Source organism: Chrysemys picta, chromosome 7 (assembly GCF_011386835.1).
Source record: "Chrysemys picta bellii isolate R12L10 chromosome 7, ASM1138683v2, whole genome shotgun sequence".
NCBI lineage: Eukaryota > Metazoa > Chordata > Testudines > Emydidae > Chrysemys > Chrysemys picta.
The window spans coordinates 88,995,318-89,015,602 of NC_088797.1; the positions used below are offsets into that span (position 1 = coordinate 88,995,318).

At 44.8% G+C, this 20,285-nt stretch overlaps 1 protein-coding gene across 2 annotated transcripts in view; it reads left to right on the plus strand.

Moving 5' to 3' along the window:
- The first annotated feature begins 546 nt into the window (after positions 1-546).
- The window catches only part of MCU (mitochondrial calcium uniporter), a 167,643-nt gene continuing 147,904 nt past the window's right edge, over positions 547-20,285 (plus strand). Inside the window, exon 1 of one of the 2 annotated variants that reach the window (XM_005301737.5) lies at positions 547-785. In XM_005301737.5, coding sequence (XP_005301794.1) covers positions 666-785 — 120 coding nt within the window. In that variant the 5' untranslated portion in view covers positions 547-665. The remainder of the gene's footprint in view (positions 786-20,285) is intronic. The other variant, XM_005301736.4, reaches the window with a different exon arrangement.

Consider the following 20,285-nt stretch of genomic DNA (forward strand, 5'->3'; position numbering starts at 1 on the left):
GCCTAGGAGCCAGACCTGCTGGCTGCTTCCAGGGCGCAGCGTGGTGCCAGGACAGGTAGGGACTAGGCTGCCTTGGCTCCGCAGCACCGCCGATCCGACCTTAACGGCCCGGTTGGTGGCGCTGACCGGAGCCACCAGGGTCCCTTTTTGACCAAGTGTTCCAGTCGAGAACCAGACACCTGGTCCCCCTAGCTGGGGTCCAAGAGATTTCCAGGTATCCCAGTGTCCTTTTCCAGTCTATTACAGATTGGTTGCCAATCCTCCATGATTGGCCTGGAGTCGCCAGGAATTTTAAATCTCCAGGAATATATCCAACCAAAATTGGCAACCCTAATTACAAACCCATTTTACCCTACCCGCTGCCCTACAAGCCCGCCCCCGAGGAATGTCACCGTCCTGCCCCTCCCCCTCTCTGTTGAACTCCCCGCGCTGTTTCCGGCCTCGCGGCCACCGCTTGCTAACCGTCCCCGCTGATTGACACCCTATAGTCCCGCCTTACATCAGCTTACTCGCAGAAGGGAGCGAGACGAACATTAGCCCCGCCCTATCTCGGGAGGAGCCCGGTGATTGGCTGGTGGTTGCACGCCCGCCCCGGCCCCTGGCAGCCCAGCGGTGCAGCCTGCCTGAGTGGGGCGGGGGCCGCTCGGGCTGCTTCCACTTGAGAGATGGCGGCTGCCGTGAGGAGATCGCTGCTGCTTCTCCTCTCGCGGAGCGGTGGCGGAGGGGCGCTGACAGCCGCCGGCTGCTTCCCCGGGCTGGGCAGGCACCGCCAGCAGCACAGGACGGTGAGCGCGGCAGGCGGCGGGGCTGTGCCCTTCAGGTGCTGCAGGAGCGGCTGGGGGATGTGCGGGCAGGACATCGGGAAGGCGGGAGCGCCGGGACCGCAACAGCCCCCGTGGACCGCCGCAGTCGCTTTCTCCCCGTGCGGCAGCAGCTCCGCACCGGCAGCGGGCTCCGGGGGAGCAGCCCGGCCACGTTCCGCCTCTCGCGGAGCCGGCGAGGCAGGCAGGGGAGCTCGGGTCCCTCGGCGGGCGGGGCGGGCAGCTCCCATAGACACACGGGCACTTCCCGGGGGCTCTGCCCTGTCCCGAGCCCCGCGGGCAGCCCTGCTCCGCCCGCTTGGGCTTCCCCGGCGGGATCCCGAGAAGGGCCCCGGGTGCTTTAGACGTGTGTCTGACGGGTGAGATGCCGGGTGCAGGGATGCCGGGGCTGTGGGAGGAGGTGCTGCTGCAGTGACTGGGGAGAAGCCCTGCACTGTCCATTTCATCTCCTCTCCTGTCAGTGGGTTCCCGGGTGGACCTTGATTCCCGGGCTCCTATTGCCTGGCAGAGGGGAAAGGGTCGGGAGGCGCCGGGGGGACCCTCTCGTGATGATGAGAGCTCCTTCTGGTTAGGGCTGATAATGGTATTAACCTTTTTCTGTGGAGAGATCCCGTGAGCTAGCGGGGGGGGGGGGGGGCAACCATAAAGTGACACGGGCCTGCTTTTGTTTTAATTGCATTTAGAAATGCTGAGGAATGGTATTGGGGCTTCCTTCTTGGCGGTGAGAAGAATATCAATTCGGGATTGTCCACATCCGTACGCGTTGGCCCCTAGCCAGTAATGTAGCATAGTTGTAAGAAGCTGGTCTCCCGCCTTCCCTCAGAGCAAAGTTGTATACTGAAAGCAAGCTAATACAGGCTGGTTGGTTCAAGTGATACTTCCTCTTAAATATGTATTTGTCTGTAATGCTTAATCTGCTGAACACAGGGCAGAAAAATGATCCTTGGGGATAGGAATGAGGAAGGTAGTGTGTAGGTTGTGCATGAGGGAATAATCAAGGCTAGGATGAGTCATGCAGTAGTGTCAAAGTTGATGCTGAATTGATATCCCTTTATGCATATGGCAACAAAGAATAGTATAGACAGCATTGAGTTTCTAAAGGTAAAAGTATCTCAGTTGTGTTGCAGAATTTTTTTTATGTATCATTAATATTGACATGAGCTTTCCCATAGTTGTGCTGAACTTTATTTTGTTTTCTAATATTATATAAACTGTGTTCCATTTTTAAATGTCCCAACAAAATCCTTTCATTTACTAATATCCATTGTTTTAAAAATCTTCTAAACCCCTGTGTTTAATTTTTTTGGGGACTAGAAAACCAACCAATGTTTTAATTAAGCTGAGCAAATAAAATTAATAAAACATATGCAAGGTCTGAAGGTGGAAGGGTGTGCAAGGCCAAGAGTGTGCTCTTACAGCTCAGTAAAGCAACTGTTCAACATTCGTAGCGTTATGTTATTGCATATCTGCTCTCTGCTGTAGTGATGGCTAATTCATGTGAAGTTTGAATTAAAAGTGCCTTGATTGTATAGGGTCTGCATTTGTATCTTCCTCTACAAATCACTATTTAAAATGAAGGCTAAATTCAAATGTAATGATGTACAGATAAGAAACTAAGAAAGTATGAGCCAAAGTAGAAGTATTGATTAAAAAAAAAAAAAAAAAGAGGATCTTGTACCTTATAGCTGAAAAAGTGTAACTTTTCGATCCCATCTTACACTTGCAAGTTACTGCTTGAAAATTTGGTACATGATCCCTCCTGCTTTTCAGTACTGCTATTTACACTACTTCTCTGCCATCATTGTTGAGCAAACACTGTCAAACTTACCTTTCCCTCCACCCGCAGACTTATTATTTGGATAAGTGGCAAATAATCTGCATACAGCTATCTGAATAGGAAATCTTTGTACAGTTGTTAAGTGACAGGTTAGTAAGTATTGTGATAAGACAGATGGCAGACAACTCGCTTGTCAAATGACGTATAGGATTTTAAAAAATGAATGCCGTATTTTCTTCATTTCTAGTTTTCAGAATGATACTAGTTTACACTGGGTTTAGGAAGTTTACAATATATTTAAACAAATGGTAGAACTACAAAATAGCTCTTTAAGGAAAGCTTATTGTCAGATGTATACAAGGGACATTTTTGAGATCTGTAATCAAGCTGAAAGAGAAGTCGTCGTCTCTGTGGCATCCTAATCTAGTGAGATATTCGATTATACACTGTTAGCAATCAGTTCCTGGATGAATGGTCTCAAACTGGCCTTGGAATATGAAGTAGCTTTTAATTGGCATGAATCTGATGATGTCTTCATAGAAGTATTAGCACATCTAAATCGGGGGTTCTCAAACTGGGGGTTGGGACCCCTCAGAGGGTCATGAGGTTATTACACGGGGGGTCATGAGTTGTCAACCTCCACCCCAGACCCTGCTTGCCTTCAGCATTTATAATGGTGTTAAATATACTAAAAAGTGTGTTTAATTTATTAGGGGGGGATCACATTCAGAGGCTTGCTGTGTGAAAGCGGTCGCCAGTAAAAAAAAGTTTGAAACCCACTGTTTGTAAATGTTATTGGTAACTATAACCAATAGTGGGGGAGGTTTAGTTTAACTTTTAGATTTTTGTATAATTATTTTTTTCCTGGTTTTAAAGGAGGTATATTGAGTTTTCTCTGACGTATATTGAGTAACACACAAACATACTAAAGTTGGGATAAAATCATAAACACAACGAGGGGAGAACATACCGACAGCAATTTTTTGTTTCCTTATTTTCCTTTCAAGATTAAATTAGACATCTTTGAGCAATCGTCCTGTGTATACAGTAGGTGGCAGTCTCTATTTGGATGACTCCCGGCAACCGCTCTGACTTCTATTCTGTTGCTCAAGTACATATTAGTATGTGAGTTTGATCCTCGCAGCATGCTAGTTGGGTCATCAGTTAAGGACATGTAATTCACAAATAGATGAGCTTTTTGGGGGTAGAAGGGAGAGTGTTTGATAAAATACAAATGCCAAATGGAGTTTTTCTCTTTACTGACCTTGGGAATGGGTCAGAAAAATGGGTACATTAGTGCTATAAGCAAATTAGTGGACTTTGTTTAGAGACTTTGTCAAGATTTTTGTAAAAAACAAATTTTGCTTATGTCTGTTTGAAAAAGCCTATTAAGTATATTTGTCTTCATTTGAAAACAAATTACTAACAGCACACCAGTGTGTATAATATGTAATAAATCAGTGTGTGAGAGCTAAAAAATAAATTGGATGGAAGGAAGTTTCATTTTTCAAGGGTTATTTCTACACAAATGAGTAAGAAAGAATTGCTGAAAATACCGTGGTATTCCTCAGTTCAGACTGAGTGTACAGAATACTCAACTGTGACATCTTCTTGCAGTTCTTACCTTACCACAGTTTTGTTATAAATCTGTCTATAATGATACCTGTGGATTTGCTGCTTGAGTGGAAAGTTGTAATTAATGCATGACTTCTATTCGTAAGAATGTCCGATTCTGAGCTGGAACACCTTATGGAGCATTAATTATAAATTTTAAGTGACATACAAAAAAATTAAGAATATGTTTTCAAAGTATTGAAGCTTTGTTTTTTTTTAAGTATTGCAGCTTTCCCCTAGCTTTGTATGGTATTTGTTTGTAAGACCAGCTCCTCTCATAAGCTTTGGTTTGGGGCATGAGTCATCAGAGCAGGGAGAGACTGGGTTGTATTAATGAATATTCCTGCTCGCTTGATTCCAAAAATTGATATAGCTCTAGTAGTTAATGCATTTCTCTGTCCAAATATATCATATTTCTATTAATGTTTTGTATTTGATAAGTGAAGTATTAAGTGTACTTGGTCCTGCATAAAACACACAAAACACTGTGCTTACCACATAGTTAAGATGCTGTAAAATCTTGTATTTACAAAGCCCAAATTGGGTAAGATGAAGCTACTTGTGTGGCATGACCATTTATTTGTTGTTTAAATATCAAATCTCTCCTTGTTACTCTGGCTCCAGAAGGGCAATTTGTTGAAATTGTATTTCCTGCTAAGTTTTTTTTTTTTTTTTTTTTTTTTTTTTTTAAGGTGAATTTATTGCAAAGGTGACTGAAATCTATGTGCTGAATGTTCCTACTAACCAGGCTCGGAGTAGCATTCAACCCACAAACAAGTTTAAAAACAAACAAAATCCCACCACCTGTCTGGGTTCCATCTGCTCATCTGTGATACTCCACAATGTCTCATTGTGACATCCCAGCTGCCAGACTATTGCTGGAGTTATGAGCAGGCCCAGAGGGCATAGAATAAAAACGAAGCTTTCAGAATCCTCTCCTCTGTAATTGTAGAGGAGAGGGAGGACTTTGCCTGAATACTTTTGGCTGGCTCGGTGTTTGTAGTGGATTTTTTTCTCTGTAGTTGTGATGTTATTTGGATATATTGTGTGGTTTTGGCAACTCTGCCTGTGGGCCCTGAAGCATGGCTTTCACTTATGCATTAAATTCCTATGTCCCTTCATCCTGGTTGGTTTGGGGCAGTTGGCACAATGGAGAATTAAATGGGTTTTAGGGTCTTCTTCACAGGTCCTCCTTAATGTTGCAGTGAGTTTAGACTTTTACAGTGTATGTGGATCCAGTCTGTGATATAAAAAATGGTGTATATGATATTACTGCCATAATCTAATGGGCAATATTATAAAGTCACAAAAAGTTGTAGGGTTGAGAATTGTAAGAAGAGTACAAAGCGCCACAAATACACCTCTACCCCGATATAACGCGACCTAATATAACACGAATTCGGATATAACGTGGTAAAGCAGTGCTCGGGGGGGGGACGGGGACTGCGCACTCTGGTGGATCAAAGCAAGATCGATATAACACGATTTCACCTATAACACAGTAAGATTTTTTGGCTCCCGAGGACAGCGTTATATCGGGATAGAGGTGTATGTGGTGTGGTACAGCTGATCGGTGTACCAATCAACTAGAATCCTTGCTGTGAGGAGTTACTCATGACACTAGTCTGTATTTCCAATAGGACCAATAATATGATACGTGTAGGACTGGATTAAGTTTGATAGGGACCGGGGCTGTTGTGGGAGTCCTTCTCTGCATATTCAGTTCCTTCCAATTGCTCTTTTACCATCGCCCAGGCCCAATGCCAACACTCTGTTAAATTACCTGTTATTTCGTTTTTCTGGTTTTAAAATATGATATACCAATTGTAAAGCTGAATGAAAGTTGAAATGAACACAACCATTTTAATTTTGGCTCTTACCTGGTAGTAATACACATAGTGATGCTATGCTTTAATTGCTTAATTACCTATACCAGTGATATTCAATTACATTTTCTGACAGGCCTGATAAGACACAGAGCACACTCTAGGGCCAAAGGGCTCTTCAGATGTTTGCTCTCTAGAGGGCCTAGGGTGACCAAATGTCCCGATTTTATAGGGACAGTCCTGATTTTTGGGTCCTTTTTCTTAAATAGGCTCCTATTACCCTCCACCCCCCTGTTCCGATTTTTCACACTTGCTGTCTGGTCACCCTAAGTGAGCCTGACACCAGTTAGTGGTCTCAGCCTTTCAAGACCAAGTGTACCAGATTAGATTTATTAATCTCAAAATAAAAGGTTAAGCATGCTGATAGGCAATAGTCCAACAAAATCTTGCAAACAAAATTATACAAATGAACTGTAATGCCATAACATGCTGCTTTAATTCTGTTGTCATATTAAATTAAAATTAGAAGTTAAACTCATGAGAAGAATGGACCTCTAATTTCCCTTTGTTACTGCCTGAAATGTTGACGCTTGCATTGTCTATTTTTTGGAAAAGTATTGCACAGCACACAATCAAGTAAAACTAGTGGAGCACACCAATTACTGATTTCTTCACGTTGTGAAAGTACAGTAACTCCTCATTTAACGTTGAACTTGTGTTCCTGAAAAGTTCTACTTTAAGTGAAAGGATGTTAAGTGAATCCAATTTCCCCATAAGAATTAATGTAAATAGGGTGGGTTAGGTTCCAGGGCAGCTTCCCCTACTCTGCAAGCACCAGGGGTGGGGGGCTGAACCCTCAGCCTGCCCACTCCTCCCCTTCCCCCAAGCCCCCACCATTGACCCGCCTTTCTTTTTCCGCCCCCCCCAACCTCCTCCACCTTTACTTCCCATGCTGCATCCTGGCTCCTCCCCTGTCCTCGCTCCTCTCTCCTGCCCGGGGCAATCAGCTGGCTTGCGGCATTCGGGAGGCAGGGGAGGGAGGAGGAGCCTGCGCGCCGAGTCCTCGCTCCTCCCTCCTGCCTCCAAAAGCCACAAGCTAGCTGATTGCCGCAGGCAGGTGGCAGGGGAAGAGGGGGAAGGCGCTGATCTGTGGGGTCTGTCGGCGGGCGGGAGGTGCTGGGGGGGCTGTAGAGAGGCTGCCAGCTGTGGAGAAAGCAGACCGCCAGACAATGTAAAAGTGGAGCATTGCACAACTTTAAGTGAGTATGTTCCCTAATTGATCAGCAATATAATGAAACAACGTTAACCGGGATGACTTTAAGTGAGGAGTTACTGTATCTGATTAAGCACCTGATTAAAAGTGTACCACTAAGTTGAAATGTATCGACACAGTCCAGTTTCAGTGTGTCAGAATGTAAATGAAAAAGTTTCTACATTAAATTAATGGCATGACAATAAACAGAAGGAAAAATAAACTGAAGTGCATCTGGCCAGCCCCCATCAGTTCTGCCTTTTAGCCCCCTCCATCTGCTCAGCCCCCCGTCAGCTTTATTCCCCCCCCGTCACCTCCTCTCTTATTGGGTTCTTCACCTCCCCCCTCCCAGGCTGGGGGGAGGCTTTGCAGTTGGTTCTCCTGTGCAGGCAGAGGAGGGGTAGGTAGCTTCAGGAGTTGTTCATCACGCCCCCGCACCCTGTCTTAGGCTGGGCGTTACAGGGAGGGAGGGGGAGGAGTGGAGGAGCCATTCCTGTTCATAGGAAGGGAGGAGGGAAGAGGGAGTGAAGCTACCATGAGCTGCAGAGCTCTCTTTGTTACCCCTCCTCTCCTCTTGTGAGCAGGGACCACTCCTCCCCCCCCTCCCTTCCTGTGAGAATAGGTTGGCTCCTGAGGGGCTGTGGAAAGAGCTGTGTTGCTTCCTGAGGAGCTCTGATTGGCTGTTGCTGCTTCGGTGGCATGAAGGAACAGCTGATGGCCAGTGATCAGCCAAATAGAAGTCCCATGTGGGTCAGATCTGGGCTAGGGGCTGCCAATTGAAAAACAGTGCAATAAATTATACATTTTGGGGAGCCTCTTGAAATCTGAGGCCCTGGGTTGTAGCCTCCCAACATCCTTGCATTAATCCAGTCCTGAGTATGTGCTCTCCAAGCAGAAAAGTATGCCAGATCCCTCCCCAGTGAGTTTATAATCTTCAGGCAGAGGAGGAAGAAGGTGTTCAGTATATACACGTTTCAGAGTAGCAGCCGTGTTAGTCTGTATCCGCAAAAAGAACAGGAGTACTTGTGGCACCTTAGAGACTAACAAATTTATTAGAGCATAAGCTTTCGTGGACTACAGCCCACTTCTTCGGACGGTTGTTATGGTGGTTGGTTGAGTCTCGGTAACATAAAGTTTGAGGTTTTTATAGAATATATAAGCTCCCAGTTAGAGCTCATGGTTGCTATTTTCAGTTGATAAATTCCCTGAAGATATGATAGGAGTGGGCTTTCAAGAAAGCTAATGACTTTGTGGATGAGATGACCCAAAGAGGGTGTAGAATGGCACTCATAGGGCAGAGAGCTCTGTAGTACCCCCAAGAACATTGGGAGAGACCAAGAGGAGAGTCTTCTGAATAGTTAGTAGAGCAGGGGTGGGCAAACTATGGCCCGCAGGCCACATCCAGCCCGCAGGACCCTCCTGCCTGGCCCCTGAGCTCCTGGCCCAATGCTCTGGGCGGCAGGGGCTGTGAGCTCCTGGGGCAGCACAGCTGCAGAGCTGGGGCCTGACCCGGTGCTCTGTGCTGCGCAGTGTGTGTGTCTCCAGCTGGGTGGCCACCAGCCACCGGTGCTCCAGGCAGCGCGGTAAGGGGGCAGGGAGTGGGGGGGTTGGATAGAGGGCAGGGGAGTTCAGGGTGGTGGGTAGGGGGTGGGGGGTGTGCATAGGGGTTGGGGCAGTCAGAGGGCGGGGAACAGGGGAGTTGGATGGGGCAGTCAGGAAGGAGGGGGGTTGGATGGGGTGGCGGGGGGCAGTCAGGGACAGGGGTTCCGGGGCGGTCCAGGGACAGGGAGCGGGGTGCGTGTGGATGGGGCAGGGGTCCTGGGGCGGCATCAGGACAAGAAGCTGGGGGGGGGGGCTCATGGATAGGGGCCAGGGGTTGGGCCATGCCTGGCTGTTTGGGGAGGCACAGCTTCCCCTAATTGGCCCTCCATACAATTTCCGAAACTGCTGCGGCCCTCAGGCCAAAAAGTTTGCCTGCCCCTGTAGTAGAGGTTAGTATCACACAAGAGCAAGGTAGATAAGATGTCAGGAATGAATTTACATCCAGGTCAAAAGCAGTAGAGAGGTTAAGGAGGATAATGGTGGAGCCCTGGACCGAACATTTTTTGCTACATAGATTTGGTTATATTTTTGAAGAGAGCAAATTCAATGGAATGAAAAAGGTGGAAGACAGAGTAGAGAGAACAGAAAATAGATTTGGAGCTAAACAACTTAAGACAGCAGTTGTCTATGGCTCACTTGATCTTAAAAGTGAAGAGCTGGGAGGTAAGTGAGGTCAATGGATGTTTTTTGAGAAGGGAGGAGAGAGAGCATGCAGAACTGAAAGTTTCCAAATGATCTACAGATTGGGTAAATAATTAAGCGGACAGAGTGATCTGAATTACTTGGTAAACTGGGCACAAGCAAACAAAATATATTTTAATATGGCTAAATGTAAAGTCATACATCTAGGATCAAAAAATGTAGGCCATACTTGCAGGATGGGGGATTCTGTCCTGGAAAGTAGTGACTGAAAAAGGTTTGGGGGTGATGATGGATAATCGATAATCAGCCCAGGATGAGCGTGGAGATGTGGAAAGCCAGGGTCAAAATTGGTGAGGAAAGTGATTGAAAAGTTGAGATAGGGGTAAGTTATGTGACCGATACAGAGAGGGAGAGATGGGAAGAGTTGCTCAGAAGAAGTGGGAAGGAAGGACTGGAAGTAATAGGAGAGGGAGAGGAAAAGCCTGACAATGTCCTATTGAATGGCTTGAGGTGGAATGTTACAACATATGGTATAGTATTACAAAACCTGCTGTATAAACCAGTGCCATTTTAAACAATAGGAGTGGAGTGTGAATGAGTCAGGTACTTCACTTTTTTGCAGGTATTGGCCATTATAGTAGCCATTAGGGTTGACGCTATTGGTCTGAGGAATTTGACGGGTGGTAATAAGATGTATGATCTTAACAATTAATTTATCAAGGTCTTTATCTTTCAGCAACTATTGGCTATTATGGCCAGGGCTTGGTGCTTGTCTGCTGTTTAGATAGCCTGCCTTCGATAAAGCCTACTGAGTAATGTCAGAGAGAAAATTCTTTCTAAATGGTTGCTTCTGAAAATAAGGATTATTGTGAAGCAAGGGAACATGCAGTGAAACCTATGATTTGATTCTATGTTGCAGCTGACTTCTACAGAGTGGTATGGGTGTGGAGGGTAAGATTTTAATGGTTACGTGATGCAGGAATGTGGTTGGAGAGCTGTCTTGTGTGAAGAAGCAGTATACAGAAGTAAATTACAAATATTTTCAAACATGAGTGATTTTATATACTAAAGTTCTTAAAATATAATCTACATTTGTGCTGCATACTGGTTTTGAATGCCTAATCTTCATGATTTCCTCCTATATAGAGATGGGCGGGGGGGAGAGGGGGAAGAAACAGTGTGGTGAATTCTTACATGGCATTGAGGCAAATAGAGTTGGGCTGGATTCCTTTAATTCATATTCTCCGTCTATGCAGTGTTCAGCTGGTGGTTAACTCAAGGGGTTCTGTACATAATACAGTAGTAATTGCCCATTGACTTTTTAAAACAAATAAAACAAGAAGAAATTATTGAAACTGTCCCTAATCTAACACTTCTAGTAATGCAACAAAATTGCGGATGGGCTTCCTATATATATATATTCAAAGTTTGATTTCTTTTTTCTTTTCAAGTTTTAGAGGAAAGACTATGGTTACTTATGTTCATCAGCACTCTGAGTACCTCTAGGACAGTGGTCCCCAACCTTTTTTGTCTGGCGGGCGCCAGACAACGAGCCATGGAGTACCGTGGCAGCGGACGAGCATCCGCCAACAAGCAGCAATGTCAATAGGCGTTGCCGCCGACAAGCAGTGTCATCCAGAGGCATTGCTGCCGAAATGCTGCCGAAAATCGGCGGGATTTTGGCAGCGATGCCTCTGGATGACGCTGCTTGTCAGTGGCATTTCGGCGGATGCTCATCCGCCGGCCAGTACACGGGCGCACTTAGGCGCCCCAGCGGGTACCATGGCTCCCACAGGCACCATGTTGGGGACCCCTGCTCTAGGATTTCAGTGCAGGTTGTTCAGTATTGCTCGTACATATTCATTATCAATGTAATGGTAAGTGTATCCGTCAAAACCAAAGTCTGGTGATAATCTCTTTGTTCCTAGAAAGAGTTTAAATGTTCTTATTCTAGAAGCTTTCCTTTGTTTTGCATTGAACTGATAGGTTTAGGTACAGCATGTGCCCAATGATGCTGTCCATTCCATGGCTGAAACAATTGTAGCAATAACCATTCAAACATTGTTGCTTAGCAGGGTTCTAATAGTTTCCCTGGATTGTGTGGATTTGGAATTTTTGTGACAATATTAAAACTCTCTACTAATGACTACCTGCAAGAATAATCTGTGGCACTGCTTGGCTTGCCAGACTCTCAGGGAAGGACTCCTCTTGTCTACGTTCTCTTCTCCCCTCTCCCCCCCCCCCCCCGCCCCCAAGGCTGAAGTAGCTTATCCCCAAAGATCACAATTTACTCAGCTTGTCTGAGCCCTACTCTCCTGGAATATCCCATATCATAACTACAATTTCAAATCAAGAGTAGTTAAGACCTTTCTTAAGAAGCTTGACTGTCAGATGAGTTGTAATAATACTGTAGAGCTCATCACATTTCTTTGTCTCTTTTCATCTTGGGGTGAGCATGCTGTGACCACAATTGGTCCACCAAGCTAAAATCCTTAACCCAACACTTCTATAATATCTCCAGATAGGTTCTGGTGTTGGACTGTCTCTAGAGACCTCTTTACTGGTCTACATTAGAAGAATGACACATTTCTGACAATTGGAGCAGCTAAATGTTGCTAATGCAGAAAAAATTATCTGCATCAGAAATTCACTTTTCTGCTGCACTTCCTGAGATAGCTGAACTGTTTGGCATCAGAAAGCTGTCCTGCCCTCTTTCCCACAAGTGAAAGCTGTGTCCCTTGTCTAATTCCTTGCATCTTGGCCATTCCTGGCTAAGGTGAACTGAAAATGGACACTCCTTGGAGCTAGTCAGCATTGCCCTGTAACCTCTAAGTGCTGCCAAACATAATTGGCTGCGTGTGTAATGATTTGGAGGATCTGTATAATTTATGAATTCTGTGTGAGATTATGAACTCTCTGTCAGGCTGGAAATATCCATTTTGAGTGTGCAGTTTTTTGCCTTATCCATGGTCTGTTTGCCCCCATATTGGTTTGAGATTCCAAAAGCTTCTGGCAAAAAAATACCAATAGAGGGTAGGAGAGAGTCTCTAAGGGTATGTCTACACTACAAAATTAGGTCGATTTAATAGAAGTCAGTTTTTTAGAAATCGATTTGATACAGTCGATTGTGTGTGTCCCCACTAAACGCATTAAGTCAGTGGTGTGCGTCCACAGTACCAAAGCTAGTGTTGAGTTTTGGAGTGTTGCACTGTGGTAGCTATCCCACAGTTCCCACAGTCTCCACCACCCATTGGAATTCTGGGTTGAGCTCCCAATGCCTGATGGGGGAAAAACATTGTCGCAGGTGGTTCTGGGTACATGTCGTCAGGCTCCCCTCCCTCCGTGAAAGCAATGGCAAAAAATAGTTTCTCGCCTTTTTTCCTGGGTTACCTGTGCAGACAATTTACCACGGAAAGCATGGAGCCCACTCAGCTCACGGTCAGCGTATGTCTCCTGGGTGCTGCTGGTAGACGCGGTACTGCAGTGCTACACAGCAGCATCGCCTTGCCTTGCCTTGCCTTGCCTTGCGGACGTCAGATGGTGCAATACGACTGCTAGTTGTCGTCCCGTAGGTACTCCTGGCTGACCTTGGTTATGTTGGTCGGGGGCGCCTGGGCAGACATGGGTGCTCCTGGCCGGCCTTAGTGAGGTCGGTCAGGGGTGCCTGGACAAAAATGGGAATGACTCCAGGTCATTCTCTTCTTTAAGTTTCGTCTAATGGAGATTCAGTTCAGTCTTGTCATTCTATTGCAAGGGTGGGCAAACTTTTTGGCCCGAGGGCCACATCTGGGAATATAAATTGTATGGCGGGCCATGAATGCTCAGAAAATTGGGGTTGGGGTGTGGGTGTGAGGGCTCTGGTTGGGGGTGCAAGCTCTGGGGTGGGGCCAGAAATGAGGAGTTCAGGGTGCAGGAGGGGGCTCTGGGCTAGGGAGGTGGAGTGGGGTGAGGGCTCTGGCTGGGTGTGCGGTCTCTGGGGTGGGGTTGGGGATGAGGAGTTTGGGGTGTAGGAGGGAGCTCTGGGCTGGGACCGAGAGGTTCGAGGGGCAGGAGGGGGATCAGGGCGGGGGCAGGGGGGTTAGGGTGTGGGAAGGGGTGCAGGTTTGGGCTGGGGTGCAGGCTCTGGGGTGGGGCTGGAGATGAGAGGTTTGGGGTGCAGGAGGGTGTTCCAGGCTGGGATCAAGGGGTTGGAGGGTGGGAGGAGGATCAGGGCTGGGGCAGGGGGTTGGGGCATGGGGAGAGGCTCAGGGGGGCAGCCTCCAGGCAGTGCATATCTCAAGCGGCTCCTGGAACCAACAGCATGTCCCTTCTCCAGCTCCTATGCGGAGCCACGGCCAGGCAGCTCTGCTTGCTGCCCCGTCCGCAGGCACTGCCCCTGCAGCTCCCATTGAAGCGCTGGAGAGGGGCCATGCTGCAGCTTCCGGGAACCGTGTGGAGCGGCCCCCGACCCTGCTCCCTTGGCTGGAGCCCCCAGTGGGCACTCGAGGGCTGGCTTAAAACAGCTGGCGGGCAGTAGTTTGCCCACCCCTGCTCTAATATCTCTGTCCAGACCATGTTCAAGGGCTATATGATAGTGTTGTGCACCCAAACCTGAAAGGAATTGCACCTCCCTAAACTGTCCACCCTTGGATTGCTCCCTCCCATGATTATTCCTCTTTAGTTTCCCCTATGTTCCAGTCACCACCTCTCTGGGTGTTTTGTTCAGCATCTCTCCCTCCATTACTCCTCACTGCCTTCCACCAAGCTGAATGCTGCTTTTGCAGCACTCTCATTTTAGGTCTAGAAACTTCATAAGACAGAAAGCACTATGTTTGGGCTGGTTCACCTACCTGAATGATTGCTCTATTTCTGATACTGAAAGATGGTAATGTAGGAGTGTATGGAGTAACTGTTATAATTATAGGAATATTTTTTGGTGAATAAACCACCTTGGGTATTGCTGGAATATTAAACAGTGTTTAGCTACATGGTTTTTCAGCAAACTAAATGTTTTTAGGCCCTCTAGGACATATCAGGCCTTAGCATTGAGAAGAAAGTTGCTCATCCTTTTTTTCCTGTTAAAATTTTGGCAGCCCTTTACTTTCCCCATGTTGTTGTCTCATATTGCATCCTATTAATAAAGATGGAAACATATAGTGTTCCAGTATGACATGAAATAATTCTCCAATAGTAGATGATCTCACACTGGCTTGCTGCCTCTTGTAAAATATAAAGTACCTTCCCCCTCTTCATGAAGAGGGTGAATTATGATGTCCTTAAATTTCTGTGGCAGCTTTTAGGAATAATTCAAGTAGCATAGCTATACCTTGATAAGTGGGTGAGCAGAAATTCAGAGTATTTGAGCTTATCTTGGTAGATCACTTGAATTAGCCCTTATGGAGGGGCAGGGACTGCCATGCAGCGAGGTAATTCCCAGCCTTATAAAGCCAATAAGTTGGATAATAATTTTGAATTTGATTTGGGGATTGCAATTGTGTGCTCCATTTAAGGAGGACTTTGGGTGTACTTCTATACACAGGTACAATTGCTAAGCCTTAGACTGACAGAATAGCGTCATTTGTTAAATGCAGTATGTCTGTAGTAGTGCTTCTTTAGGATTAGTGCAAGGCTTGAAATGGTCTGGGGAGGTCAGTCACACACTTAAATAAAGCTGAGGTGGTATGGTTATTGGAAAGGAGGTGTTAAAATATGCTTAAATAAGCTATTTGAGTCTTAACGTTTTTGAGCTTATGAGTTTTCATCATGGACAATGACATAACTGTCACTTTTCTGAGAGCACTTTTAGCTGAGACTTGGCAGACTGACTTTTGTGTGCTGTACTTGCTTTGGAACCAGTGCTATGCAGACTTCCTGTGTAACAAACAATTGCAGGACCTATTCCTCCAGGGAAGGTGAGCAGATGTTCTTTTTGCATCCCTGATGGGCATTAAAAACCCGATGCTGAATGACAGTCATCTTGTAATACAGGGTAAACATATTGGAGAAACAATATTAAAAACAATAAAAGAACCTATGCATGCTGAAAAGCTTACCAGAGATCACCCCCAACTCCAGTCTCAAGCTCTGGTTGGTGTCAGTCCTTCAAAACTCACAGCTGGGTTTTCCCCATGGTGGCAAGTTCATAACTGTTTCAGATTCAGAACTAGAACCCAGGCTGGGCATTTCAGCCTTTTGTTTTCATAACTCTGGCTTTGACTACCTGTTCCCAGAGACTGGACAGCAGACAATGACCCACTCCTCAGAGCATAGTTTCAAAAGTCTAGGTTTTTGCATATCTGGAGGTGGGGAATTTACATTAACCTCTCCCTTGGTAAAAAGAACAGGAGTACTTGTGGCACCTTAGAGACTAACACATTTATTTGAGCATAAGCTTTTGTGGGCTACATCCCACTTCTTTGGTGTTCCTCATGAAGTCCACTTCATACTTACGGTATCAAAAGTCCATTCTTGCCTGGCACATTTTCAATATAGTCCTTTGAACTCCCAGGCCACACATCACACCTCCTCCCTCCCCAACAGAGGTTACATCCAATCCCAGCCCACAATAATACATAAACTTTGCATGTAATACAATGGGCCCCAACATAACTCAGTAAAGTCTCCCAAGGGTATGCGGGAAATTGCCATATCTACCACAAATTTATCATCTTGGCTAAGTCTGCACATACCCTGGAGCTGGGATGTGGCAAATGCTTGTCTCTTGTTACATGGCCACATGGAGTTGCCAGGAAGCAGTGCAAACTGCATTCTCTCTTCCAGACGCTGAGTATTATCTCTAATACTTCCAGTCCATCCTCTATCTTTCAAATGCTGGCCAGAGGAGCAAGTCCTATGTTGCTCCTGTCCTCTTTCTCTTGGCTGGTAGTCTAATATTCACCAAGTCTCTGAGCCAGCCAAAATTTTTCTGTTTCTTTATTTCTGTGTAAAAACGTAAGCAATGTGGTGGTGTGTGTGTTTTTGTTTTTGTTTTTTGTTTAGATAATGCAGTATGACCCCCATAATCATATTAATTTTAAAAGGGAGTGGGTAGCTTGCACCATTGTGAGGCTCTTTAAGACAGAATTTAACAGTTGTCTTTGTTTTTATTTGTAACTTCTTCAGCCATCATTCTGGCTTCTTGTTGATATGATGATGGTAGAATGGAGACTGTGGTTCATTTAGTTTCGGTAGGAGACACAATCTCTACCCTTAAAGCTTGTTTGCTAAAAGTTGGTGTACTGTGTCTTCTGCTTATCAGACAGTCTCATCTCTGTTCCTTGTGTTCCCTCCATCTTGTTGTACACCTCTTTCTTGTGTTGCATTTATGCTGTAAATTCTTTGGTACAGAGTCAGTGTTCTATGTGCTTTTACGATATATAGTACAGTTCAAACCCTTATCCATGACTGGGGCCTGTAGGTGTGTTTGTAACACTGGTAAAGGGAATCTTAACTTGAAAACTAAAATAACAAATCTCATACTCCAGAGAGGTTTCTTAGGTCTTAAGAAAAACTTGAAATCCAAAAGAAGCAAGATGGAGTAAAACAGAAATTCAGCACTTAAATCTGTTACCTTCTCCCATCTCATTACACTCAATGAAAAACTGACAATGTGCTAATGACTCGTGGAAATGTTGCAGAGGGTTCCTTCCACTTTTTTCACAAATGTTTGCTCTCCTAGGATAACTTCAAATGGAGATTTTGTTTTTCTTTTCCTTTGTCTCCTGGTACCTCGTATAGTAATTTCACAAATACTATTAAGTGTTCGCTAAAATCCTCACTTCCTGCTACCAGAAAAAGTTCCTATTGTGCATTTTCCTTATTCCTAATCTGCAAAGTAGCAAAAGTAATAAATATTCATACTACCAGTCAAAATGCAAACAGTGAGCTTTAATCAGAATGGCTGAATCCAAGGTATATTTTGAATTTCAAAGATCTGTTGACAAACTATTTTTAGAGGGATTTTTAAAATTATTCCTATTAAATGGAGCACTGAACCCTATTTAGTGTTTTTCCCATAACATAACAATCTTGTTCTTATTTGCTGTTTGACTCAGAATGGAATGCACTCTGCTTGGCAAAGTACCTCCAAAAATGGGAAAGCTTTAAATATATAATGCCTTCTCTTAGGCTATGTCTACACTTGGAGCTAGGGGTGTGTTTTCCACGGTAGCACAGGCAGCGGCAGTGGTGGCACAGGCTCAGGACTCCACCCCCTACAAACCTGCCTTACTCCATGTTGCTGCTGCCCTGCCCATGCTGCCATGGTTGCACTACTATTTTTAGCAGCTAGTGCAGGAAGGTCAACATGAGCTGGGAACCGCACCCCTAGCTCTTGAGTGCAGGTGTAGTCATAATGACAGATGAGGATTTTAAGATAACGGGGGGAAATAAAGGGGCAATGTCAGAACTAATTTCTCAAGAGATGCATGTGGTTTATATAGAATATCAGGGTTGGAAGGGACCTCAGGAGGTCATCTAGTCCAACCTCCTGCTCAAAGTAGGACCAATCCCCAGACAGATTTTTACTCCCGTTCCCTAAATGGCCCCCTCCAGGATTGAACTCACAACCCGGGGTTTAGCAGCCAATGCTCAAACCATTGAGCTATCCCATATTAATGCTAGAGAACCATCCAGAGGCCAGAAGTTTGCCTCTGGGGTTTGGAGGACTGCTGATGAGAATGAATCAATATACAGATCGTGTGTGATAATAAACACTATATAGAGGAAAAATGATTTAAAGGTCTCTCTGTACAGTCTGATCTCTCATGTCTCAGCCATGTGTTCTGGTTTGAGACAGAACTGGAACGTATTCTGTGTATCGAACTTGAATAAGCCTATTATAAGGTGCTTATGTTAAGCAGTAAGAATCTTGCCTGGGTTGTAGTGGCTGGACTTTTTTTTTTTTGTGAGGGAGAGGGAAAGGAAGAGTAACTTGCTTTCTCCTTAGATGACAGTGAACAGAAAAATGCTGATACTGCACAGCAAAAAGCCTGTTCCTTTTTTGGAGTGGAAATGCTCTCATTTATCATGTTTGCGAAATCCTCTTGGCTTTCTGCAGAAGTAAAAGCAGAAGTTAGAGATTGTTTCTTCACATGACAGACCATAGTGTGTTCAAAATTCATAATGGCATCTGCTATACTAAAGGTATGTCTACACTGCAATTAAAAACCCACAGCTAGTCAGTGCCACCTGACTCGGGCTAAGAGGCTGTTTAATTGCCATGTAGATGCTTGGGCTGGATCCTGGGCTCTAGGACCCTGAGAGGTGTGAGGGTCCCAGAGGATCCCCAACATCTACACTGCAGTTAAAGCAGCCACCCAAACCCCACAAGCCTGAGTCAGCTGGCATGGACTAGCTGCAGGTGTCTAACTGCCTAGACACATCCTATGAGCTCATAAGGGCTTGTTGCTGAAAAGAGTGTTAGCCCTAGTCAGAGATTTATTTTTTTTAATGGTACAAACTGTAATACCTGGAGTTCTGTTGGATTTAATTGTTTAGCAGTTTGCAGTTTTGGTAATTAATACACAACTGCATTCCTATTCCTTTCAATTTGGTGATATGGTATTAAATGGGAACGAGTTGGGTGGTTGCAAGGGAATCAAGTTAGTCTGTATCCTTGTGAGCAAGACTTGTATACAAGTAATCTGTATTACTAAAAACTCATAAATAAATTCAAGAACTACAGGGAGGAACGTTACCTTCCTGCTGTAATTTCCAGATATGTTGTTGTGCTTGTATGACTGACTTGCAAAAAATGATGCAGTACTGTTTTGTTTGGCTGTCCCTTAAACTTAATAAATGTCACACATCATTTAAGTGCTGAAACAGCAGAGGGAATGATATTTGGGACATTTCCAGGTACTTGATCTATAAGAAGGCAAGTGAGGGCAAGGCTATAGGAGAAAACATTAGGTGAACACCTAGATGCTTATGTTGGCTGCAGTGAGAGTGCTGCCACTGTAGATTGAATGTACAGAATTTAGTTTAACTAATCTGTGACTTTCATTATGTAATGCCAGGAGTTTTAGTTTGGAGGTCACTTGGCTGCTTTGAGGCAAGAAATACTACTTTTTGCCCAAGATGGTGTCCATTAATAGCTCATGTTTACTCCTACGTATTGTATATTAAGAAGCCTAGCCCCAGAGAGCAATGTTGTACTCATCATAGGAGAACTGTTTGAGCCAATATGAAAGTGAGTGGGCAGGCAAGGGAGATAGGGTTCATCGTTTAAGATGGATCTTTAGTACCTCCAGTCATACTGCAAGTTCATTCATGGCAAACTTGGGTTGGGAGAGAACTGAAGCATTGCTTCAGTAATTACTCAGGTAAGCAGCACTGGAAAAATGGACAATCATGATCTAAACTAGTCCAGAACTGGGAATACAGCTTTTCTGGTAGTGCTCTTCTACACGGGTAAACAGTTTTTGTTTTCAGAATGTAACATGAGCTTTCCTTTCCCTTATTGGATTGTCTGTTTCGTTTGATATCTCTTCATACAATGCACATGTCCTTTGAATTGAAGTTGCTACATAATATTTCACTCATATAAACAGTTCTGTTCACAGTAATTTTAACTTAATTTATTTGATTTGGCAGCATTTGTAAAACAGAATTACTCTGGATTGACATTTTTGTATGATGGAATGCACTATTATTTAGGGATGTCTTTTTGGAATTGCAATGATGAAGCATCATTGTGGTTTTATGGAAACACATGATAATTTACATCGATATCTGTATTAAAGTGGGATCCATTTTGTGTTTGACAATTA